The sequence below is a fragment of the Diachasma alloeum genome, unplaced genomic scaffold, assembly GCF_001412515.2.
Source record: "Diachasma alloeum isolate Michigan unplaced genomic scaffold, Dall2.0 Dall_scaffold_00187, whole genome shotgun sequence".
Taxonomy (NCBI): domain Eukaryota; kingdom Metazoa; phylum Arthropoda; class Insecta; order Hymenoptera; family Braconidae; genus Diachasma; species Diachasma alloeum.
The window spans coordinates 676283-703481 of NW_021680353.1; the positions used below are offsets into that span (position 1 = coordinate 676283).

The 27199-nt window shown below is 35.9% G+C and overlaps 2 protein-coding genes across 4 annotated transcripts in view; one reads left to right on the forward strand and one right to left on the reverse strand.

Annotated features, from left to right (window-relative positions):
- The first annotated feature begins 350 nt into the window (after positions 1 to 350).
- LOC107048356 (ATP-dependent RNA helicase DDX24) lies at positions 351 to 5378 on the forward strand. Its single transcript, XM_015271499.1, has 2 exons — positions 351 to 603; positions 3174 to 5378. Exons 1-2 carry the CDS (start codon positions 451 to 453, stop codon positions 5223 to 5225), a joined length of 2205 nt encoding a protein of 734 aa, XP_015126985.1. The 5' UTR covers positions 351 to 450; the 3' UTR covers positions 5226 to 5378.
- A 974-nt stretch (positions 5379 to 6352) lies between these two features.
- Positions 6353 to 27199, reverse strand: part of LOC107048357 — a 67764-nt gene continuing 46917 nt past the window's right edge. For 2 of the 3 annotated variants that reach the window (XM_015271500.1, XM_015271501.1), the window contains 4 exons: positions 12202 to 12345; positions 9194 to 9489; positions 8817 to 9073; positions 6353 to 7544 (listed from right to left, as the gene is read on the reverse strand). In XM_015271500.1, the coding sequence (XP_015126986.1) occupies positions 6764 to 7544; positions 8817 to 9073; positions 9194 to 9489; positions 12202 to 12345 (1478 nt within the window). In that variant the 3' untranslated portion in view covers positions 6353 to 6763. The remainder of the gene's footprint in view (positions 7545 to 8816; positions 9074 to 9193; positions 9490 to 12201; positions 12346 to 27199) is intronic. The other variant, XM_015271502.1, reaches the window with a different exon arrangement.

Sequence of the window (27199 nt, forward strand, 5' to 3'; positions counted from 1 at the left end):
TTTGGAGGAAGCACTATTTACTTTTGGAATAATAAATTGGACAATTTTTGATTATGGTGGTAGAGGAACTGCGATGAATAGAGGGAAATTCTTCATCTGTAGTGGGTGAAGAAGATTACACTGGGTATGGCAAGGACACAAGGGAGAGGGTCCAAGAGATCCAAGTAATGAACAGCTGATCAGTGTGAACGAGAGATAGAATGAGAGAATTGCATCGGTTGCCCAATACATTGCAATTTTATCGTCATGAGATAAGTGAATTTGTTGGAGGCATGTATCATGTGAACCTTCTGAGCCTAACTTACCCATTCGAGAGGGCGTGTTAACTCATTCATTGGAGAAATCAAAAATCGAGCATGTGGATTTTTGAGGTTAATTCTCCGTTATAAACAAGTCAGGGCAACTCGAACAATTTTTTCATATTTGACTATTAATTATCGAGTGTAAAATATGACGAAAATAAAACAAAAAGGGTCTGCGTCGTGGAAGTCTTTAACCCTCGAAGGTGCGATATTTTCATCAGGCGTTGAGGGATTAATTGGTATTGAAGAGCTGGTGGACTACAGCCTAGAGAATAAATCGGAGAAATCGTCAAAACGAAAGGTATTTACAGCCTATAATATTATTTATTTCGTTGCGGGAATATTTATTCATGATAATTGCGTCAGTAGTCACTGGACACGCATGAAAAAATTTTATGGAAAAATCTAGTGCTCTTTTTAAGAAATTCTATTGAATTTGTATTGGAAGTCTGTAAGCGTTTCGTTGGAATTCTATTGAAAAATTATATTTGTTTGTTGCGGTAATTCTGTGCAAGATTTGGCAATTTCACCTTGTCATTTTTTAAGAGAAATATATGATATAAAAAAAATCAATAGATTTATATTTTTCAATAGAAATTCATGAGCATAAATTTTCCAATTTTTCTTCATTGCATTTTCATTTTTTTCTCATAATAAAATCCAAGGAAAAAAATTAGAAGTTTTTAATTATGAATTCTTATATAAATCATTCCAATGGAATAAGTTATGTGGAAAAATCAACATCTAGAGGAGGGTAGGGTAAAACGGACACTTGACTTTTTTTGAAATATTCATGACGTGTTGAGTTGTTCATGAAATGGAATAATTTTATTTTTCAATTGAAAAACAATGATTCCTCTTTGTGATGAGCTTAAAATGAGCTCAATTGATAAATCTGTTTCTGAGTTATGAATATTTTTTAAAAAGTCAAAAATGTCCATTTTACCCTACCCTCCCCTATATACTTTTTTCTATGAAGAAATATCTATTGAAATTTCATAGAATTTTTTTGATTTTTGATGGAATTTTTTCGTACGTGACAAAGCTTTTATGATAAGTTTTTGGTGAACATCTTCGAATTCCACTCAGATAGACAACTTTATCAGTCCCTTTACAAAATTTTTGGCTGAATTTATCGGTATAGTTTTTGGAAATTTGTACTGAGTTACAGTTCCCTTGAAGTTTTAAGAAAGTTCGTCATTGAAAATTCACAACTCCATTAAAAAATGAACGGATACTGTAGATTTCAATTCAATTATTCCACGAAAATTAATAGAAATTCTGAAAATTCAAGTAAATATATACTCAAATTTTCAATCAATTGGAATTTTAGCGTAATTGGGTACTGAACACTCAAACGATATGACGGTCATATGCCAACTAAATTGATGGCCTGCCACAAAATTTTCGTCACATAAGCAATCAGCGGCGACATTATCGACTGGCTGTCAATAAAAAAATGTTGATGGAAAGCATATAGTTCTTTGTTTGATAAAATTTTCTGATTACACTCCTCAATTATGACCTTTTTTGGGATATAAATCTTATGTAACCGTCATATTCCATTTAAATAGCAGTAAAAATGTCACACCATTCGATATTCGATGATGGCTTCTCAATTTTGCGACATTTTCGTGAGAGATTCTAGGTGACCCATCTAAATACCGGAAATATTGTGATACTACTCAAAATATGACAAAAACAAGCAGGGGACCGAGCCTTTCTGTCAGAAAGCCGTTACTTAATGCGTTATTTGTCTTTTTCATTTTTTATTTCTACCAATTCACTTGGTAGTAAGCTTCCGAGTGGATCCGCAGAAATTTCATTTTTTGATTAAAAAGAGGCAATTTGTATTGAAAACGGAGAATTAGATTTCGATTTTATCCAGTGGGGTAGGCATTTCCTCGCGAACCCATTTTCAATAAAAATTTACTTTACCACATCCTTCACTCACACAGCAACTTTCAGACAAGAAAAATAGAAAAACGCCCATATCCCGTAAATTTTTTAGGAACGAGTATATATATTTTGAAATAATTAGAGAGGAAATATGAAGACGAATATTTTGAAAAAAAACTTGAAATCGGATGAATAATTTTTGAGATATTGAACAATATATTTTTATCCAAAAAATTGAATATCTTTAAAACTACTCATTAGATTTCGCCCATCTGAAATCCCAGCTTGTAATATAGTAAGACCTAGAATCCTACCAAATTTCAACTTCCTATCTCAATTTTTTCAAGCGTTATCGTGTTCACATCCATCTTATCACAAAAATGAAAAATTTCAATTACTGGACAATTCGCAATAGTTAATCAGGCATATTATGGTCTGATTCGATAGATATTATCATAAAGAATATTTTGACGCCAAAAAAAGTTCATTTGATGCAGTAATTTTCGAGATATTGAGAAAAGAAATTTTTTTGGAATCGCTGCATCTCAAAAACTACTGGACCGATTGAGCTGAAATTTCATCCAGATGTGCTCCCAAACAATACCAATTACGAGCCAAAATTTCAGATTTTTATCTATCACTTTAGCCTTTTTTCTGTGAAAATTTCTGAAAAGATTCTCAAAATTTTGTACGTACATACACACAGACATTCTCTAAAAACATAATACTTCGATGTTTCATGACATTCTAAGTCATTTCCAAGCAAAATTAGACAATCGACCGATTACAAAGCTTCCATTCAGGAGCAGAAATCTGACGTCGCGTGACATCTCTAATTTTGATTTCCAAAATTATACATCTCCCTTGATTTCCAAGATATTAAGCAAAAACTGCCCCTCCAGAATAACTAATCCATCAATTCTCTCCCTCTTCAGTATCTAAATATGTGATGAATAACATTTTTCCTTCTAGATATCCCAGGATTCTTCTGAAGAATCAGATCAAGACGGCAGTCCAGCCGCCCAGAGTAATAAAAAATCATTCAATGCAAAGAAAAAGAAGAAAAAAGGAAAAGGCCTTCAACCGAAATCCTCACCAACAGAACCAGGCGAGAATCCCCCTACCAACGAATCCGAGGATTTAAACTTCAGTGCGGAGGCATGGACGACTCTCGGTGTTCCCCCTCTGATCGTAAAAGCTCTGAAGGACCAGAAATTCTCAACGCCCACATCAATTCAAGCCTTGACCCTCCCGCCAGCAATTCTAGGAAGAAGAGACATCCTGGGGGCTGCAGAGACGGGCAGTGGAAAGACCCTGGCCTTCGGTATCCCAATTCTAACAGGAATTCTAGAGTTGAAGGCTGCAGATCCTGAATCATCAATAGATGAACCAAAAAATTTGAAGAAAATTGATGGTTCTGGAGCTACGAATAGTGGATGGATCGTTTCAGCGGAGGGTGAAGCTGACGATGAGGAAAAACCTCCAAATTCAGAAGAAGAATCAGAGGGAGAGGAAGAAGTGAAAAATCCACGCGAAGAGGGCATGGGTTGCGTCAGAGTAATCGACAACATCGACATCAACGACCTCTCCACCCCCTCACCCCTCCGAAAGACCCTCTACGCTCTCATCCTGACACCCACCCGAGAACTAGCAATTCAGATAAAGAATCACATCTGCAGAGCAGCGAAATACACTGACATTAAAGTAGCAGTAGTTGTGGGCGGAATGGCGGCCGTAAAACAGGAAAGAATTCTTAGCAAGGGTCCGGAGATTGTTATAGCCACTCCAGGGCGTCTGTGGGAGCTAATAGACCAGGGGAATCCTCATTTGAGTCGACTGGACTCGTTGAAGTACCTTGCCATAGACGAGACAGATCGAATGTTGGAGAAAGGCCATTTTCAAGAGCTCCATCAGATCCTGGAACGAGTGAATTCTAATGAAATGTCGATTGGGGAGCGTCAGACTTTTGTCTTCTCAGCTACACTGACATTGGTCCATGACATTCCGGATTATTTACAGAGAAAGAAGAAGAGAAATAGTAAGAGTAAGATATTCAAGCTGACGCCTGGCCAGAAGTTGCAGAAGATCGTGTCACTTCTGAGAATAAAAAATCCGAAGATTGTGGATGTTACGAAGGCGAGAGGAACTGCTGGGACATTAACTGAGTGCAGAATCACTTGCACAATGGATCATAAAGATTATTATCTCTATTACTTCTTGAGAAGGCATCAGGGAAGGACTCTGATATTCTGCAATAGTATAGGATGTGTCAAGAGGCTAGCAACACTGTTCGGAATACTGAAGTGCCATCCACTGCCTCTGCATGCCAGCATGCAGCAGAGACAGAGATTAAAAAATTTGGAAAAATTCCAGGAAGATCCCAATAGTCTGTTGATAGCTACTGATGTTGCTGCGAGGGGTCTTGATATTCCGAATGTCGAACATGTGATTCATTATCAGGTACCGAGGACTTCGGAGGGGTATGTTCATCGAAGTGGGAGAACTGCTCGTGCCCAGAAGGAGGGGATCACCGTTTTGATGATGGAACCTTCTGAGCTGCCTTACTACACGAAGCTGTGTAAAACTCTTGGCCATACCAAGGATATACCGACGTTTCCGGTGGTGGATAGACTCCTGGTGGCGGTGAAAGAGAGGGTCAATGTCGCCAGGGAAATCGATAAGTTGGAGTTGAGGTGTAGGAGGGATAATGTGCAGAAGGGGTGGCTGAAGAAAGCTGTTGAGGACATGGATCTTGTGCTGGATGAGGATCAGATCGAGAGTACTATGGAGTCCAGGGAGTCTGCTGAGTTGCGGAGACAACTGAAGAGGAAGAGACAGCAGCTCAATAGCTTATTATCGAAGCCTTTGTTCCCGAAGGGATTTTCGGGGAAATATCTGGAGATGAATGAGAATATTCAAGTTCTGCAGGAGGGTCAGACAGCGGTTCAAGTAATGAAGAAGGCGATCGATGAGAAACCGAGTGGGAAGCAGAAAAAATTAATGGAATTGCGAAGAAAAGCATGAATGTCAAGAAACGTAAAGTGAAAGGTGGGAAGAAATCCTCAAAATAATGTAGAAATGAGAAATGTGAATATTGTACAAGATGAATTAAAGAGACAATTAATTATAAATAATTGACATATTCTTCAAAATAAAGTCGACCGAATAATTTACGAATTTAAGCCGTTGGCTCATAACAAAATCGTTTATACAAATTTCCATGTCACTCCAGGTGCAGATAACTGGAACTCCCTGGGTGGTCGAAATTGAACGACTGACAATTTGAAGCTTAGTCAATAAGCTTTACACTGGATATAAGATTTTTTTTCTAATAATTCAGCCAAAAAATTGTAATTCAGGATAAAATACTAAAAAAATAGGAAATTTTCAGTTTGCGACACGTCAGTTTCGACATATAATCACTCATAACATTTGATCAAGTGGAGTGAGGAAAATCATACGCCATTTTGAAGTTCTCGTTGAGATCTTCAAATTGGTATACAAAAAATTATCATTGTTCAAGTGCAAAGTTCCAATAATCTTATTCTAAAAAGAACATCCACTTAAAGTCGATAACTATCGATATCTCGCAAATCTGTCACGCTTTTTCCTCATTGGTTCCAGTCGTCTGAGGCGGCAAATTTAATCCATGATCAATTTGAAGAACAAATAATGCCCTACAAGATAATATATCAATATTTTGATTGATTTGACGCAAAAGATTAGAAAAATCCAGCCAAATTTGATTATCGAGTAAAGCACGAAAAACCAATTTTTGACTAAAAGCACAATAACTTGATAAGAAATGATCAGAATGGACATTGAGCATTCTGAGTCGAGGAGACAACTGAAGGGGACGCGACAGCAGCTCAATAGTTTATTATCAAGCCCTTGCTCCGGAAGGAATTTCCGGGGAAATATCTGGAGATGAATAAGAATATTCAAGTTCTGCAGGAGAGTGAGACGGCGGTTCAAGTGATGAACAAAGTGATCGATGAGAAACCTAGAGGTAAGCAGAAGAAATCTAATGAAATTGCAAGAAAAAGCCTGAATATCAAGAAACGTAAAGTAAAAGGTGGGAAGAAATCTTCGAAATAGTGAAGAAATGAAAAATGTGAATATTGTACAAAATGAATTAAAGAGACAATTAATTACAAATAATTGATTTAATCCTCAAAATAAATTCGACCGAATAATTTACAAAATTGAGCCGTTGGTTCATAACAAAATCGTTTATACAAATTTCCATTCATTTTCAATATTTCTATAAAAAATGTTATTTACAAAAAAAAGTACATGGATAATCTACAGAATTAAATATTGAAAGAGAGAGCATCACTTTTTATAATACAAGTCTTTCGATAAAGAAAGTATACATAAAATTCATCGAATGGCAGTTTCATGGGGAAATTTTAGTACGGGTTATAAAATCTTGGTGAAAAAATCACCAAGAATGTTTCTTCCTTGTTTTATCAACAAATTGGAGAAAAAAATATTGATAAAAATGCATTTATATTGTCATAGAATTTTCCGTACATCTTCGAATTTTACACCCGAAGTTATCAGAAAATGGTGTTGTAAATAATATCATCCTCTGTGTGGATGATAGAGTCAATCTGTTGAGTAGTAATCATTGAATTAGCATATCTCTCTTCTTGCTCGTTCTCCTCGAGATACGACTCACCACTCTTGACAATAATCTTGATCCTAGCAATGACATGACTGCCTGGACATTCCTGCACCTTGTTATTCGTTTCAGTCTCACATATTTCAGCATAAATATTGTCTGTCTTGGTGGCTATGTGTGTGTGTTTTGGTGGTGATGGTGGTGTTGGTAATGGCATTAAACTGTCTCTAACTCTTGAGTAATTCGGCTGTAATTCAACTTGTACCGGAGTCTCAAGGACACTCGTAGAAATAGATCTTTGAACTGGTAATTTTGAATTCGCATGATGATTCTGTGACGTGACATCCGCCTCTAAACTCGAGTACCGCTCCTTGGCCTTGACAACAATTTCCGGTTTCACTGCAAATGTGAAAGACGCCGACTTCTTGGCTGGATTCCTGTTACGTCCACCAACGTGTGTCAGTTTAGTTATACGTTCTAAGAAGCCATTTGATGAATTTTGATTGCGAGTCTGACTGCGTTCACGCACTGTTGTTTTTTTCAGGTGTTCAATACCATCACGTAGACTCTGGAGAATCGGTTTTGTCTCGGCTTTTGGCTTTATCTTCTTTAAATGCATCTCACGTGATTCTTCATTAATTGGAGTACTTGAATTTGTGGTGGGAATTTTTTGGGGGGCTACTCGAGGCTCGGTTGCACGATCTCCAACTGCTCGGCTGTAATCACATACAAATATTTTAGTTGATTAATTCTGGGATGAAGTCGACACAATTTTTCCTTCTGAATGAAAGCATTGTATTCGTCAAATACAAAATTTCCATTTTTTTGTGTCAGGAAAACTTTTTTGTGTTAGGATGGCCTCAGGAGTTTGAATATGCTGTTTTCATCATTTGTGCATAAAGTGAAATTTGCGCAAAATTCCATTTTTCACACAACATGATGAAAAATAGGGTTCGATACTCGTGGGAAAAGTGTTCTTTGAACCTTGGGAGGGTACTACTCACCTTTGACGAGCGCTACACACCTCCCGCAGGTCAAAAAACACTTTTGAGCACTCGTATTTCTCTATATTGTAAAAATTCAAATCGAATTTTCTGGTGAGAAAAACTTGGTACTCGAAATTCAGACTCCAAAATTAAGGGTCACAAAATGTGACACGAAATCATAAATCTCACGAGTTGGAAAATACGTTGAATGTTCAAAAAATGTTTGACTACTGGGACAGAGTCAGAGACTCGGACATTTACCTTTCTGAATTTTAACATCAACAAGTCTCTTGCTATTAATTTAGAAAATAAAGTTCCAATGTTGAATTATACATTTTCGTTGATTACAACTAAGTGATTCCAAGGAGAAGTGTCAAACGATTTTTCTTCTAGAATTCGTCACGATTGGAAAAATCGAATTTTTCAATACTATTTTTTATCAATTATTTATGCAAAATCAATTATTCAACCGAATGATAATAACTTTGCAATCGGAATAAATAAATTCGTATTCGGAATTCGAGCGGAAATCGGTTTCGAATGAAACTTTGAATAACTTTCATTTTTGACAATGTTTAAACGGAAAGTCATTACTGTAAAATGTAACGTTTCGAAATCTATAGTCTACAATATCGTTTCTGAATTATATTATCATGAATTTTTCCCTCCACAATGTATTCCATCAGCTATGCATTTTTCACTCTCGTTCTAAAATTGGTGTTGCTTTTGTTTACATTTATTCTCTTCTCTCAATTTATTGTATTGAATTCCATAATTTTCTATCGTCCCTATTGATTTTAATAAACACTTTTTTTACCTATTCGCGTTTCAATATTATCTGCCACGATTCTTTCCTCAATTCAGCGAAAAATATCAATGCTAGCCATTAATTAGAGTCATCAAGTTCAGTTCAGTCGCCATTTAGCAATGACAATAACAGAGGGAAAAATAATTTTTAAAAAACATTCACTACTGAAAGGAGAGTAAAATTACGATAGTTACCTGCAGGCAGCGAGTAATCGTTGCATCTTTGGGGAGGTGAGTAGTCTCGCTTCAGAAGGATATCCTAATGTTGCTCTTCTGACTCTTGGTGCACCATTACCAGAGGCAACGAGCTCCAGCATCTCAGGATTATGAACTGGCCGTTCAGGTACAATGCATCCAAGGACAATTGAGCCCCTCGTCGATGTTTCCAGTTGCATGAGACCACCGTATTCTCTGGGCAATGGCACCGGAAGTGGACCCGCTACCAGTCGTACCTATCGAGAGAGAGAAAAAAAAGATACAGACGAGCAATAACAAAGAGAGTAAAATGATAAAGACACAGTCATCATGATCAGTTTATCAATTCCATCGATCTAGATGGTGGAGATACTCACCCTGAGGGGCAACGCCCGTTTCACAAGATGGTGCACCCTGTAGAGTACAGCATCGCTTCCTGTGTCCGAACTGTTACTCTGGCATATTGCGTAAAATTCACCGCGTGATGACAATGCCGCAAAGACCTCGCGACCGTGAGAATCTAAACACTGAGCGTATTGATCTTTCTCTGTTGTTCCACCGGTGATACCGAAGGCACTGTATTTTCTCGTGTCTTGAAAGACTGCTACTAATCGGAGTACCTCACCGGCACGAATCGTTGTCTTTGTGTAATGGGCTCGCAGATTTCCATCCCCTATAAATGATTTTTACTGTTAATTAACGAGGTATTAGACGAGAATAGGAAGAACTAATTCATAAATGTAGTGGAATGGAGGGACTCCTCACGCCATAATTGAGTGACACCATGAGTTCGAAATGAAGTCGATTCTACATAATCACGGAATTTGTATACACAGTTTAAAAAAAAATGAAATTTCATAGACAGTTGACTACTAATTTTCAGGACAGTGATATTGAACGTGATTTAGGGGGAAAAAAAATCATGAAATTTTAGGTTTCACTGAAAATTCAGTAAAATCCCAGAATTTTATGCAGCCTAAAGACGAAAATTCCCCAATTTATTTGAATTTCTAATCTAGTATAAATATTCGGTGCCAAATTACATTGAATTTTCATGGAAATCTGAAATTTTATGATTTTTTTCCCACTACACTGAGAAAAACAAAGTTTTTTGAGAAGTATGTCCTTACTTATATCAAGAAACTCGTGGCTTGAAAATTTTCAAGAGCAGAATATCTTGCACTAAGAAAAAAAACTTTTGTCAGAAAATTTTGTACTTGTCCTAAAGACGAGGACAATTTCTTGATGACAAGAAAGCGATGTCTCAAACCAAGTAAAATTGATTTAATTCATTTAATAGTTTTTTAACGTCAATTCTAGAATATTTTAATACAAAAACCACTTGAACTGATTTGAAAACTCGTTTTCTTGATATGAACGAATTCCCATCATCTTTCGGACAAGTATGAAATTTCTTGGCGTAAGATTTTTTCTTAGAGGGAGGTATTATCCACTTGGTAATTTTCGAACCATGAATTTTTTGATACAAGTAAAGACGTACTTCTCAAAAAAGTCATTGTCCTGAAAATTCAAGAATATATTTATCGGAATTTTCTGGTTTTCTATTCATTTTCAGGGAAAAATGGAATTGAAATTTGCAGTTCTCTTCGATTTTTCCACGAAATTCTGAATTTTCAAAATAAAATAAACTACGAAATACCTTGAAATTTCAGTGTTAATGAAATTCGATAAAAATTTCTAAAAAGCGTATCGGAAAATTCAGACAAAAATTTCTAACACTATTTCGATACGAGTGTGTAAAGATTCACTTTCTCGTACGAACGTGTAACACATTCTATTTTTTGTGATACTTGCCGAGCTCACTGTTCTGAACGGTAGTGGGGGTAAAACGGTTATGATGCACAAGTGTGTAAAGTTCAAGAGCGTGCGTAAAGTGAATTTCGAGTGCGTGAAGCGAAGATTTAAAAAAATTCTATGGTAGTATTAGGGAACGATATTTTTCCGCAGTGATCTTCACTTTTACGAGTTTGGGAACAGGTCAATGCCAATCCTCGAACGAGAAAAAGTGAAGGTCAGCACGGAAAATGTAGTGACGTTACGAGACATCATGAGACAATACTTTGGAGGGATCGTCTCGGTCTTAATGAACATGGAAATTTTTTGTCTCGTTTCAGTCTCGAAATACGCAATATCGACTCCTCTCGTGATGACTCGGAGTCAACTTATTTTATCTCGGTTTCAGCTTTTCGCGTTTTTTGTGTGTATAAAACTGAGACGAGACAAACCGAGACAAATACCGAGATTTTACATTAACAAAGACGAAAAACTTGAGACCGAGATGAGATAAATTGACTCTGAGTCAATAGGAGAGGAGTCGATATTGTGGATTTCGAGACTGAGACGAGACAGAAGATTTCTATGTTCATTGAGACCGAGACCATCTCTCCAAAGTATTGTCTTGTAAAGTTTCTCGCGGCATCACTAGGAAAATGATTTTACTGATTTCGATGATTTCGAGCGTCACGTGAAATGATTTCATGACTTCGACTGATTTGGAATGATTCCATTGATTCAAAACCAATCATTTCAGGGGGCCTATCATCATGAAGAAAAAACGGAACGTTCGCCTCGCATGATAAATGAAAATCAAATAAAAACACAATTTATTTTAATTGTTCCCAAGCAAAGCGACGTGATGCGAACGCTCCGCTTATTCTTCCTCATGATAGGCCCCAAGAGAAAACGAAGTCGTGTCAATTTCAAAATCTTATCTTATTAGGTTCTATTGTTTATAAAATTTCTATTCGATGTTGAAGAATCATCCAAAATTCAGTTCTATATATGTCAAATTGGAGCACAATCCGAATTTTCAAATTTATAGTAGGAACTGTTCCCTGTATTCCATCAATTTTTGGATGAACGGAAAATTAGAGGAAATATTCGCTTCAATTTCTATTGAATGATTCTTCAGTTACAAAACGAGATTAGTTATTGGGAAATATTTTCGCAATTTCACTTGAAAATTTGCATAAAATGTAACAGTTACCTCCATATATTGAACGATTGTTCATTTCATTTTCATTGCACAATAATTGAAGATAAAGTATTGTGAAGTTGATTATAGCTCTCAATAAATATGAGTTCTCGAACAAAACGAGTACTGTCACACCGTTGAGATCATTCCTTTTTCAATTAATTTTTCATCTCGAAAAAAGCTTTTTTCTCCTCACTCTCCACGAATAGAAGTGAACCGGTTGCACTTAGATTACGCGTAATGCAAATACATACAGCAGTGGAAGACTCGGAAATGAAGAGGCAGAGAGAGCAGGGGGACGGGGTTGGAGGGGAAAGATCAATTAATCGGGATTGTCGGTCAAAAAAGTAAACTCGCGCGTGAGAGAGCATGACATCGTAACTAACTAACCCATCTTGGAGTGCGTGAGGGTGTAAGCACGTAGTGGCGCCGCAAGAAGGAAAGCTGGTACACCGGCACGCACTAGGCTCTCGACGCGACGATACACTCGTGCGCTGCCCATTGCGTTGTTACCTGACACCACTGAAAACCATCCTGCAACAGAATAAATGACACCATTAGTTACCCCTTTTATAATGTTCTCAGATTTCTCAAAGGATAAATTCTTTTCACAATAGGCAACTTGCATGATTTTGGCATAATTTTTCATTTGGAGTTTATGGCCTCAATAGACTCACGCCGGGATATGGGACCCCCATCCGATGCTAACAAGATATGGATTTCAATTATTTCTGTATGAATTCCCTTTGTCTAGTTTTTATGGGAACTAATTTGAAAATTCTAGCCGAATAATATTCAACGATCAATACACAATAGAATACAAAATAAAATAAAAAATCTAATCATAATACACAAATGAAAATTAAAAAATACTGTGATGTCCGGAGGTGAATTTATGCGTTGGAGGACTGGTTTTCGTAATATTGTACAATATTTTAGCAAACGCTAAGCTAGAATTATTATTGATTTTAAGGACGACGCTATTTTAGTGCTCTTACCTTGTCTTTCTCAGTTTGGCCTGAATTACTAAACTACGTATTCAAAAGTGAATTATTTCTCATATCATTTTGTCACTCGAAGCTTTGAGTAATTGTATTAATTATTAATTGGAATAATGTTTTGTCGTGTTTAAGATTGCTATAAAGATAAAATTATATGTTGTAACTTGAAAATAATATTTATATATTAAAAGCTCATAATTTTGTGTAAAAGAAAATCATCGATTTTAATAACTCAAACAAATTATATATTTTAAGGTGGGAAATTTATAATTTCCATCGCACTCATTTTTAATTAAATAATAATATCATCTAAATATAAAAATATTATAAGGATGTAATGTTTAATAAGATGGGATGACTCGAAAATCAGAAGATTTAGAGGTTTAATTTTTACAAGAAATTTAATCCGTTAGTCATAAAATACTAGTTCTTCTTTTACAATGATTTTAAATTTACACAAGTTTTCAGATAGTCCACCCCTGGAATACCTCTCCTGGACTAAACATAGGTAAATCCCAATGTTTACAATTGTACTCCTAGTTGGGAAATATCTAAGAGGATCTGAGCATATGGTCAGAAAAAAATGACCATTGGGTATAAGTATGAAATGACTGAATAAATTTTGACCGTCAATTTCTATCTATATCGACGACCCTCCATTTTCAAGTGCTTGTCTATTAATTTCTACACTTAAACATTATTTTCTGAAATTTGCATTCGACTTTTCGGAACTGTTCATCACATTTTAGTTCTACTGGAATTACGGTTCAATTATTTGAAAATTCAAACAAATTAAAGAATTCTCGTCTTCATGTTTCTCAAAATTTTCGAATTGTATCAAATTTTCGGTGAAATCTGTAATTTCATTTTTTTTCAACAGTGTATCATTGAAAACGGAGCCATTGATAATAATTAATAAATAAAATGATAATAATAATTAATTAATGATAATAATAATAATAATTCAATGCCATTAAAAAGTTTTCCGATCGAGCTCTTAAAAAATGACCCAAAAAATGACAGAAATAAAAATGACGAGCAATTTGCAACTACATAGACGATTTTGGATCACTTTGGCTCGTGTCGGACGCAGCTTAACTGTGACGGTCACTCTATATCTTTAGTCAAAAGTGATCGGAAAATCAGTTAAAGTCGTTTGCTCTCGTATTTTATTTTCTGAAAACGGAAATGAACATCAACTCATAAAAATACGTAATAGTTACGTCTTTTGTTTGCATAATAAACCCTCCGGTAAATCCTGAAATAAAATATCGAATCATTTATCACCCATGAATAACTCCAGTGAGGCTACTAACGCGATAAAACCTCGTCCAGATTTATAAAGATTATGGTAATGAACCTGAGACGCTTGTGTCCCCCATAAGTTGTCGCGTAACTCACACTGTTCCCTCGTCGTAATATCTTAATCTGTGATATAACGAGAAGTAGTGGATGCCTATTTATGTATAAAAAGAAACCCTTAATCGCCGAATGATTTGTGCCAATAGTTAAAACCCTCCTCTAGTCTTGTTCCTTCAAACACTTAATTAATTAATAACCCACAATCACGCAAGTATCGTTAGCGTCCATAGTATTTCCCTAACGTGTATACATTTGCATTTTCTACATGACCAACAAAATCGTTTTGGTTCAGTGATACTTGCCCTTGAACTCTCGTGCATAAAATTACGAAAATAATCAACCTAGCAATTAATTAATTACCTCAAAGACATCACCGACACCCTCGCGGCCTCGTAATTTGTTGCCTTTTCGCGCACCGAGGAATTTAACGAGTATTAAAACATACTCAAGGTGCACATGTAATGCCATAAACTCTAGGGAGGAAAAAAAACATTTTTGATGAATTGTTGGTAATAAATTTTAAATTCCTGGCCATACGAAAATGCCCAAGAAGTGCCGGTTTGAGTCATCGAAAACGCAGGGGCCATATAACATTTTCCGTTATCAAGTTATTAAATTCTTTTGATTTTTCTCTTCGTCATCATCAATACCAACACCACTACTACTGCCTTCGTATTCCTTGGGGATAAATAACGTTTGGTTCTTCATGTTGTGCATAACAGAGGATGTGGGAAAAGCATCAATGTACAGTATTTCGATGATGATTAATTCTTTCGCACTCCAATTAAATGTTTCGAAAGGTTTCACAGAAGAATAATGGTAAAAAAATGAGGAAACAAAGAAAAATTATAAATAAAGAGACACGTGAGCATAAAGTACTGATCACGTGGAAAAATACAAAATACCGGTTTCAATTAATTGAGAAGGAAAATATTCCCCTCCTCCCCTTCTCCGGCTCATCGTATCTTGTGCATGTGATAGTGCTCATGCACGTGTTTATGTTTTTCTACGCGCGATTTCCGTTATGTCATCTATAACGGGGGTCTCTCCTCACGGTGAACGCCTCACGCGCATACACACACCACCTATGTTATAGCCCGTCTTTTCTACTACGAGTTCCATTAATTCCAGCCTGTCTACTAGGCCTCTTGTGGAATGAAAAATTCTACAACAACTAACGCGTCGACGCGCGTCTCTCGCGCAGTTTGATCTCACGCCAAGCAGAAAATTCGAAGCGTTTCGTTTCGGTTTAATGCACCAGATGCAGCGGAGGTGTGTGTATACACTTTTTGCGGGTGATATTTGAGAGTGAATCCCAGGTGGGCGCCACGTGCCCTCCGTGAGGTGTTGTGTGCTGTGTTATTTGATACGGTGCGGATGCGGGTGAGGAGGAGCAAAAATAGTAATGGTTACGGGTTTTTTTTTTTTGAAGGAATTGATTGAAGGGACGAGAGGCGCTCTGGAGTTATTGGAAAACTACTTGGGTTAATTTGATGTTTAATCAATAGGTACAGACGACGCTTTATGCAAGATACCTTAGGGATAGTAGGAGAGTGGGATTCTGGGAATCCGTACACGGAAGAAAAAATATCCTCGAATCGGGTTATGATATTCCAGAATCAGGATTGTTATATTATGGAATCTCCCTATATTATAAAAATCCAAACCGACTTCTGGTGATAAAAATTTGGTACTTGAAATTAAGATTTTGACATTAAGGGTCACAAGAGTCATGAGGGTCGGAATAAGAGTCAGGAGAAGGGTCACGAAGGTCAGAATAAGGATCACGAGGATCAGATTAAGGGTCACAAGTGTCAGATTAAGGATCACAAAAGTCAGATTAAGGGTCCAAATAAAGGTCATGGGGGTCAAAAGCTAAGGGTCGCAAGGGTCAAAATACGGGTCTCAATACCTCTATATTGTAAAAATCAAAATCGACTTTTGGTGATGAAAATTTGGTCCTCGAAATTAAAACTCCAAAATTAAGGTTCAGAAATGAAGGGTCAAAATAAGGGTCACGAGGGGTATAATGAGGGTCAGAATAAGGATCATCGGGGTCATATGGGGTTGGCGAGCGGAGCGAGCAGGGGGCGAGTAGAGGGCCTAGTCCGGAACAATATTCCGAAATTCGGAATACACTATTAGAATTTTTTTGAAAATTAAGCAATAGTTGCACTTGAATTCTCAATTTTGTGAATTTGAATTCAATTTAAGATCAAATCGTCCATGGAATCTCTCATTCAGGTTGGAAATTCAGGATAATTGGATTTTCCACGTTAGATTATTACTGATATTTCAATAGTGATGCCGTGAGACACTTTGCGAGACAAAAATTTGGGAAGATAATCTCGGTCTCAATGGACATGGAAATCTTTGCTCTCGTCTCAGTCTCGAAATACGCAGTATCGACTCCTCTCGTGATGACTCCGAGCTAATTTATCTCATCTCGGTCCCAAGTTTTTCATGTTTTTTAATGTAAAATCTCGGTCTTTGTCTCGTCTATTCGCGGACAAAGAATCCGCGGAGAAAGAACGTATGAAAATACTTCCCTCAGTGCTGCTCCTGATTATTGCCCGATCTTACTTAAATTCGGATGGCGCGTCGTTGGTACATGCCATCTGTTATAGACGTAATGTACAATATTTCAAATCGGCAAGTCTCCGGAATATTATTCCGGAATTGAGGATAAAATATTCCGGATTCCGAAATATTATTCTAGAATCGAGAATTAAATATTTCGGATTTCGGAATATTACTCCGGAATTCCGAATATAATATACTGGATTTCGAAATACACAAATTTCTAATTGCAGAATATTATACACCAATATAATAGTTAGAGGATATTTTATTTCCGTGTACACCCCCACTATTAGGGAACAGCAATTTCATATAAGACACCTTCTTCATTACGCCCCAAATTAATGGAATTATGATTTTTTTTGAGTGGACATAGATAATTAATCAATTTATACGTGTTCAATGTTTTGAATTCGTATATATCCCGCGCTTCTTTATGATAACACATTGCCGTGCAGTATTAACCACAATAAAAGAAAAAATCGCCTTTCGTATTTCGATTTTGTAAAAAAATCTTGACGGTTACATAGACAAAATGCATGAAGTGATTATAAGTTTGATCGTTTTGAAATTGCTTGACCCATGAGATTATTTGACCCCTACAATCACTTCAGTCGTGCCTCCTGTTTGCTCCTTAACACTGTTTGACCTTCATAATCACTCTTTTCACATGTTAAAAATGACCGGGGGCATAGGTATCTACGGAACTAAACTTTTGGGAGGCGATAAAAGTGCCAAGAGTGGGGGTAGGCCTTAAGTGCTTGCAGCTCGAGGTACCAGAAAAAATCCTTATTTTGAGATTTTCAAGATCTGAAATTGAGATTTTCAAAAGGATCAAATGGAGATTTTCAAGTCTTGAAATGATACTTTCGAATGTTCCAAGTTACGATTTTTGAAGTGTCTAATTTGAGACATTTTCAAGTCTCAACTTGAGACATTCGAAAGTTTTAACTTGCGACATATGAAAATCTCAAGTTGCAACTTTCAAAAATTTCAAGTTGAGACCAAAGTTGCAATTTAAGACTTCCATTAGTTTTAATTTGAAATTGAAATTTGTTTTTCTTTGTGGATTTTGGGAAAGGTATCTTATATAAAGTTTCGACTGTACTATTATCTCATCAAATTTCAGAAGGATGGTTGTAGATTCATCTTTGAAATTGAGGGGTAACATTCTTAATTCATCCCATACGATTTGTTTCGCATACGGTTCTTTCTCATTATTATTAAATTTTATCAAAGAATAGTTTCACTCATATTTCAAGGGATATCTTCATTAAAAATTCACAATCTAATTGGAAAATCCTGGAAATTGTAAATTTAGCTCAATTATTCCGTGAAAAATGACAAAAATTATGAAAAATTCAGGTCAATATATTTTTAAATCTTCAGGTAATAGAAAATTCGAGTTATTTGAAAGACTTTCGTCTTCCTATGTCTAAAAAAATTTTAATTCCATTGAATTGTAAGTAAAATTTAAAAAATCATGACATTATTCGCTAAATTGAATTAAATATTAGAGAATTGGATTTTTTTGGTTTTGATTGTGCGAATAGATTGCATCAGTCTCCCTACTTGAATCTAGTAAAAGAAATACTTGAATTAAGTCATCATCTACTTGAATCAAGATTTTTTTGTGTTGCATGATGCGACAATTTTGTGAACTGAATTGGATATAAACATTTTTGGCGAACGAAATTTCCCTTTCCTCGAGGTAATTAGATTCATGCTAGAATATTCAAAGTCTCTTATTGTCATTTTTTTAGGTGAATCGACAAAATTTTCCAACAACATTACAGTCAGGGAGATACTTTTGTTTTCCTGAAGGATCCGGTATAAAAACTTTCCATCAAATATCAGTTGAAAACTCTCAATATTTTGTGTTGTTCAACGGTCGTCCTGCACTGTTAGAAATTTTTTGAAATTTCATAGAAGATATTATAGATAATCTCATGAGAGTGACATTGAATCGAATTTAGGGAAAAAATGGTTATATAATGTTAAGTCTCAAGGAGTATTCATGAAAATTCATGAGTTTTCAGCGGGAACGAGATGGAAAATGACATGAATTTTCAATTTTTCTCTGAATTTTTCTGATTTTTCTGAATATTTACAGAATAATTGAACTGAAAAATCAAGTATTTTATTGATTTGCAGATCATTTGAACAGAAAATCAATGGAATATTTGATTTTTCAATGACAAGATTTCCTGATATTTCAGTGGAACTTCAACGGAAAATTCAGACGAAGATTTTGAACAGTGAGCTTAACCATTTCATCATCAATGTTTTGAGAATTCGAGATAATTATCTCCAGACCCATCTCAGACCGACTGAATGTGAATTTATGGATTCTTGACAACATTCTGTACATCCGGAATAAACGATTCACATTTTGTGAATTCTCCTCGTGATAGCACGTCAAAAATTCAATTGTTTAAAATCATGAGTCCGTGTAGCTCGGAAAGTATTACAGATGCCCTACGAAACACATTACACAATTTGACTTGCTCTTCTTCCTTCACTTTCCATTTTCATCGTGCTCACAGCCGACATGATTAATGCCACCCGCCGGTTCTCTCACACACAGAGTAATTATATCCGTTTCCAGAAGTCTTTATGAATTCACAAATCAAACATAGATACGCTGCATCAGTCGGTGTATATGCATTAACCCGTTGTTACACTTCGTAACCACAACCTCTGATTCTCCCTCTTTGTTCTTTGTGAATCTTCCGGTTGAACTAATTAACTTATGCAATTATAGTGGAATACCACTTGTATTATTGATTTAATTGGTGTGCCGCAAGAACGAGTGCCAACAGACTTGTTACAATTCAAAGAAATTTTCACATGTATGTGTAACAACATTTTGCAAGTAAACTCATTGAAATGTTAATTTTCCTGAGATTGTACCAACTAGTCTCATAATTTTTTATGTCTACTCGCACAAAAAACGATAAGAATAGATCAACCCTTTCTTTGTGTATTTTAAGACTTCTCTTAGGGTGTGTTACACTGTACCTTTAGGGGGTAAAATAATATCGTTGTAGGGCTGATTTACTAAAAAAAAATCATCTTTTGAGTTAATTAACACCGAACAAATGATCAATCAACACTATGTTCGAATTACTTTTATTATTTTTCTTTTATTTTTATTTTTTTTTCCATAGGTCATTGTGCTCGCCTACTGTTTTTACTATTTTTTTACTATTTCTGGAGCTCTGGAATTACCTTTGCTATCTCCCGCTTATCGCTCTTTGCTTCTAACCATATTTACTCACATCCGAAGAAAAATGTACTTCTCACCAGTACGGACCGGTACTTGGGGGAAGTTTACTTGTGAAAAGTTCGAAAAATACTTGTCCCAAGTACTTTTTGTATCCTTGAGTGAACTACCACCTCTGCCAATCAAGTAGATTTAGGGGAGGATGGGGCAAAACGGCCCCCCTTCAACCGTCAATATTTTCCGATTCAATAATCCGATTGGGATGAGTTAGAGCTCGTTTTGGAGAATGAAAAATTATCTTCAAAATGAAGTTGAAACTGGGAATTTTCACAATGTCATTCACAAGTTATTGACAATTGAAGGGGGGCCGTTTTGCCCCACCCTCCCCTATTACTTTCGGTTAGTACTTTTCACAAGTACTAAAGGTACTGGTGAAAAGCAACTTTTGAACTTCTCTCAACTACTTTTATGACTTGAGTGCAGTAAATTGGGTGGTGCCAGATGGTATGACCGTTGTGGTCTTTTACCTACCCGTCCCAGTACCTACGCGGTACCCCAGCCTAATTCCCTATCCGCACTTGCCTCTAAGCTAACTTATATCGAACTCCACATAACTAACTCCACATGCACTGGGTTCGTTTTCCGGCGATGAAAAAATCTTTCATCAGCGGGACTCGAACCTGCGCTACTGGGACGCTTTGGTTTATAGGGCCAGCACGCTGACGACGAGCCCAAAGACGTCCTCGACTTGAGTGCAGTACTTTCAATTGATTACTTCATTCAGAAAAGCGAATATTATCGAAGTATGAGCTTTCTTGCGCATTTTTGTAAATGGAAGTGTTTAGGAGAAGATATTTTGTGGGAAAAATCAGTAGATTGTAATTTTTATGAGTGCTTTCCAAACCGAATTGATTTTCAATTTTGAGAATCGTAATTCACGCTCTTAAAACTGTAAATTACGTTTTTTTAAACGTGAATTACCATTTCAAAAACGTGTTTTACCTTCAGATTTTTCTGTGTGTTCACTTGTCCTCCAACATTTGGATCTTCATTTCTAATCTTAAATGAATTTCTGAAAAAAATGATGAGTACTGGATTTGAGTATTACTGCTACTTATATTGAGTTCTGTTGGTACTTTTGAAAAGAATCAGCCAGGTGCTTAGAACAAGTACTATTTTTACATGTCCCGAGTAACAAAAGTACTTGTGACAAGTACCGAAGTACTTCTCACCAGTATCCAGATACTTGACGCAAAAAACTTGCATCCAGTTCTTTTCTGACTTCGAGGAAGTGCAAAATTTGCCTTTTCCCCAGAAAGCCCTTGGTACTGGATAGAAGTATTTTTTCTACTGATCAGAAGTAATTTTTTTCGTGCAATCTATAGCTGAGTGCGTAACGTACAGGTTTAGTATCCTCGGGGATATAGATTCGTGCCCCGTTTAGGTAGATAGCTATGTTTTTTCAAATAGTATTATGGTGAATAATCACAAATGCGATTAGTTAACATACCCTGAAGGCTGAACAGAGATAAAGCAACTATGGTTCATTTTTTTTTTCACTTAGTTATTCTACTATCAATTATATATCCGCGCTTGAAATGAAGGTATCATTGGAGAATACGTTTTCGGTATATGTACAATGTACATGAAAATTCCTTCAGGATTGTAAGAAATTTATGACACTCATGTTATGTGAATTCTGTTGACCAGAATAGGACATTTCGGGCACAGTATACGAATCGATATGCTATAATTTTGTAGTACTGCATTATTGTAATTTAAAGTTATTTTATTGTTCATTGTTCATTGTAATTACTATAAATTATCTCATTAAGCAATCAAGGTATAAGGGAAAAGAAAATTTTTGGAACGATTAAGATAGAACGATAAGATAGAGTTGATTGTTTTTGTGAATAGATTTAGATCCAATCACTATCGCTCATCGAGTTCTATGTGTGGGAATAATCAATGGCCCTAGGTGTGAGCGTGGATATGACGAGAAGGATGTTAATGATATAATATGGCAATATCCTGTGTTGCAGTGTGTGCAGTGTGTTGCTGTGTTGCAGATCTAGCCTATACGCTAAATTTCAAAGATGTGGGTTTCGCCCAAAGAATATGGAAATGTCCCTCGCGAAACGTGATGTTCTGCGAATAATTTTTGTTTTGTAAAAAAATGTGACATAAATGTATAAGGGAAAGAAAAAAAACACAATACAAAACAAAATTAACAATAATCAATTTGTTGAATGTAATAAACCTTAAATAAAGGATTTTTCTTTACAAAAAAAAGAATCATTGTAAAATTTCAAGTCGCCTAGGGTAAAATCGAGTTTAAATGGAAGCTCTAATGTTCAACTACAAGTGAAAACAATAATTTAATCCATATAATTTGTGTTTATTCTGACACGTGACGTTGAATACGGCAATTGTATTAATCCTCATTATGATGAGAAAAAGATCGAAAAAAAAAATCAAAAAGTCTGAAAAAAATAAAAAATTTGAAAATTAAGAATTTACGCAGAATGTATTCAGGGTCACGGGTCAATTTTTTTTTATTAAAATTGTGAATGGGCACATCTGGTGGTAGGGTGTGGCTGGAATGCACAAAAGAGGTCTCAGTACGCGGGTGGATCATCGGGAGGATCTCGAAACTGTTGCTTCTACAGACAGATGCTTAGAGGCTACCTCCAGGTGGGTTCTGAAAGGCCCTCATAGCTCTTTGGAGATTAATTTTTTCTCTCTCATTCTATTTTCCATCCCGCGTGTGAAGCAACTTTCTGTATTCAGGATCGAGGGGGTTCCAACATTGTTCGTAGTGTTGAGGGGACGATGACCTGCGGAGGATTCTCCTTGTTATAGTTGAGATCGATGTACTTGTGAGAAGTCAATTGATTCTTTCTACTATAGGTTTATATTTTATTTCTAATCAGGAAAATGTTTTGGTGCAGGTACAACAGTTGAAGATATCCTGGGACGACGGGTCGTACAGGCCAAAACGATCAATTAAATCGGCATTAACCGTTAAGTGGTGGCACAATGAGGGAATCCCCTTTTTTTCGATTTTTTTTTTGACACAAAAACTTGAGTGAAAAATTCATAAAAGTGTGTATTACTACTTTCAAATATATTGAACATATTGACAATTTTTTTGGCCCAGACTTACATCAATAAATTCTTGAAATCTTGAAAATTTGACTCGCTCGAGATCCCGATGTTAATCTCAAAATATCAAAATTTTGCACGTAATGAGATCGAGTTCTTGGTTTATCTGATAAATGTTGTTCTTTTATATCCCTATTTTCCATACTGACCTTCACTTTTCCTCGTCTGGGGATTGGTATTGGCCCTTCCCCAAACACGTAAAACTGAAAATCACTACGGAAAAATATCGTCCAAGGCTAGTGCAATGGAGTTTTTTACTCGTGTGGTTGGCCAATCCACGCGAGTAAAAAACCCCATGGCACTCGCCCTAAAATATACTATCTCTAGGATATCAAGGAAAAATATGGATCTACACAGAAAAAAATCCGGAGTGGACTTTCTGGGACACCGATTGGTATTAGATTTAATAACACCAGATTTTACATATGATGTTTCGAGGAGCTATTCACAGGCGTAATCGTGGCGTCACTCGCTGATGTAATCAACTGTAATTCCAGTGAAATCAATGTAATCACATGATTACCATAGTTGTAATCAAGTTTTGGTAATCAAGTGGTAATCATTTGTAATCAGTGCAATCTTTCGTGTTTTTTTTTGCTCCTAGTGAGACCGTGAATTTTGTTTTTGAATTTTCAAGCACGTCATTTCTACCAACGGTAAGTCTCAGAGATCCCTGGATCAATTTTTCTTGGAATCCCAGATGTTTATGGTTCAGAATCTTGCATAGCCAAAGCGTTTTGCACAAAGCATTTGTTCGTCGAAAATTGGTTCAACAGAGTTAAAATTTCTTCTTATTCTGGAGAACCAACGACTGAATTATCTCTGAATTATCTGGTGGTAAGTTTCATTCGCCATCAATGGTAGATATTCAGTAAATTTATTTTGCTAATAGCACTTATAAGTGTCCAAATTTTTAGATGGAGTGATGGAGACTTCTTTTCTGTTCTAATCCCTGCCCCTCCTTCCTCATTTCTTTGCAGGTTTTAATAATTAATTATTCCATCAATTCATTTTTAATAAAGGGCCATTTTTAGTGATTTCAATGATTACAGATGTTTGGTAATCACAGAATTTAATCGACGAAATCATTTGTAATCATGTAATCGATTACATTTTGTAATCGGGATGTCACCTAATTCGCCTGTGAATAGCCCCTCGCAATAAAATTCTTAAACTTAAAAGGTTCCACAACACTTTGAAGTAAAGAATGAAATTAAGACCTCCAATGCTTAAATAATAAAATTTTTGTCTGCAATTTCTAGTACACTTCTTGAAAATTTCGATGCCATTATCCCACCAATTGACAGTGGGAGGGTCAATTGTTTCAGACAAAATTTCAAGGAATTTCGTAATTAAAAATCAAAAATTAGAAATCTCAGTTCAATTAGTCCACGGAATATTATAGAAATTAGGAGAATTCTTGTGAATTGAGCCTTGAATTTTCAATTAATTCTAAATTCTGCGTAATTTAGAACGGAATAGTTGAGGAGTTATCGTTTTCCTGCTGCTCAAACGTTCAAAATCTCTTTGAATTCTTTATAAAATCTGGAATTTTATTGAATTTTCAAAATAAAAGTGATACGAAAGTACCACGTGACCCCAAATACTGCACTCTGATTAGCCAAAATGATAACTGAGGAAATTATCAGTGAAATCTGAAATTTCATGATTTTTTGGATTGGAACACCGATCGGTGTCAATTTAATACCAAATATTTACAGTGTAGGAGGAAATTTCAGAAATAAAACTATGGGCATGACTAAACATTGATTGAGTCAAGGTATGACGGCTGTTTGTTTTAATGTTGAGAGGTACTCGTAGTTGAGGGAGAATTTTTTTTGGAGATTATGTACAATGCCTCCTACATTTGTGATCTGATTATTTATTTCTTTCGGAATTGTAATGCAATTTTTAACATGTTCGTTTTTTATTTCTTTATAGAGCCTGATGGAGCTAAAATATAGTTAGCAAAACGTCGCATCCTTGGCAATTAGATCATACTGTTTTCATTTCCCCGAAAATCCCGGCATCCTGGATTAAAGCTATTGAGTATTGCTCTCTGATTTGCTGACATGCAAATAAAGAAAATAATCACGAAAATTAGGTCTTGGTGCTAAATTTTTTATTAAAAAAAATGCACAGCAAATGAAAATGCCTGAAGTTATTGAGCGACACAAACGCCATTTGCCTAGGAAAATGCTCAAGCATTTTTTTTTTTCAAACGACTTTTATTGCAGGAAATGTCTTATCGGGACTGCCTTAAATCCAAAATGTCAGGGAAATGTAGAATTTACTCTCCGATAAAATTCTCAATGGTCAATATACCAAGATTTGTGGAATTTATGGGATAATTAATGTGTCAAGTGCAGTTCTCAGTCAATGATAAACCTCCTGTGCCCACTAATTCATAATGGGAATGTTCCGGTTTACTTGATTCATTGGTTATTATTCGCCATCTATTCTTGTTAGTGCTGCGAATGGAAATGATTTTATAAGGAAGTATTTATCTTGAGCAATAAATAGTTCAATGGGCAGTTTCTGTCTGCAACTCTCCCGGAGATCAATAAAGTTAGTATGTCTAGGGGTGTGGCGAAAGAATGATAACTCCTGTCTGATTACTATTCACGGTTCATCGGGCTAGTATTCTGTTTTGTTTCATTTCAAGATCGATGGGCTCATTCAAGCCTATCTTGAAAGAAGAACAGAGTGAAAGCTGAGAATTACGTTCCGCTGACGCGTAGGTATTTCATATTCTACGATCCAATAACAAGTTTTATCCGGGACCACCGGGATTTTACAGGACTAGGGAAAAATACGCAACTCGCGCGAGTTTCTTCAGCTCTGAGGATCTCACAAATTGACGAATTAATGAATGAATTGAACTCCTGAAGAGATACAGGGGACCGAAACACAAAAATTTACTGAGAAATTCAAATTTACATAAAAATGTGAAAAAAGGAAAACTAGAATCAGAGATGGGGAAAACAGGTCAATTTCTGGACGATTTCAACTTCCATTGAATATTCCATAAATAATAAAATGAAAATTGTAATGATTATTCCACCTTTAAATAATATCACTCGGATATAATAATTCATCAATTATTTTTTCGGTTGATCGACATTTACATAAATAAAAAAAATATGGCCCAGTCATCCATAAATTAGGGGTTTTGGCTGCATTCAACTATTGTATAATTTAATTATTCTTTGTTTTATTATTTTGACTTCAAATAATTTTTTCTGCTAATTAAGACATTCTTGAAGGTGTGGAAACCATTGTATCCCCATTTAGATGATTCTTTCATTTCAGATCCTACCACGGAACTCGAATTTCCCTTAACCGTCCAACAATTGGACTGTTCACCCTACGATAAAAACAATAATGACGAACTCGTTGAATTTTTGCTCTCATTCTTAGAAATGAACCCTCTGGATACTGACATGAGTAATTTGCTACACAGAATTAACATAACAGAATTTATTTTTAGAGGGCGAATGTACATTTGCAGAGAAAAAAAGTTTTGATTTCAGGCACATGTCACTGATATTTGAGAATCTATTTTCATAGATTTATATGTGATATGATATCAAAACGGTTATTCATGTCTTGGGGTGACAACCGCCCTAAGGACAAGTCAAGAAATACATCACAAATATTGCGTCACAAAAGACGCACTAACATGCAAAGTAAAGTACAAAATTAGTTTCAATCCTGTAAGAAAGTCAAGAAACTTACACAAATTTACAGTCAAATAGTACATTATGTCATCAGGTGATGAAAGTATTATCTGGCGAATGTGATTATAATCACATTCGTCAGATAATACTTTAATCGTCGTGTGACATACAATATTTTTCGTCACTGGGCCCGAAAACTGCAATCTAACCGAGCAAAGCGAGGTTAGAATCGCGGTTTTCTCGGGCCTAGTGACGAAAAAAAGAATATTTATGGCACGCCGTGCAATAAGTCGAGTTTATCGCACGCTGCGCTTTGCGCAGCGTGCTTCAAACTCGACTTCTGCGCGATGTGGCATAAAATAGTATAGACCACT

What these genes read in the sequence shown, in the direction of transcription:
- LOC107048356 (XM_015271499.1), top strand. Translation starts at nt 451, where the DNA reads ATGACGAAAATAAAACAAAAAGGGTCTGCGTCGTGGAAGTCTTTAACC. An exon ending in AGAAATCGTCAAAACGAAAG is followed by an intron (nt 604 to 3,173) that starts GTATTTACAGCC and finishes TTTTCCTTCTAG; the next exon opens with ATATCCCAGGATTCTTCTGA.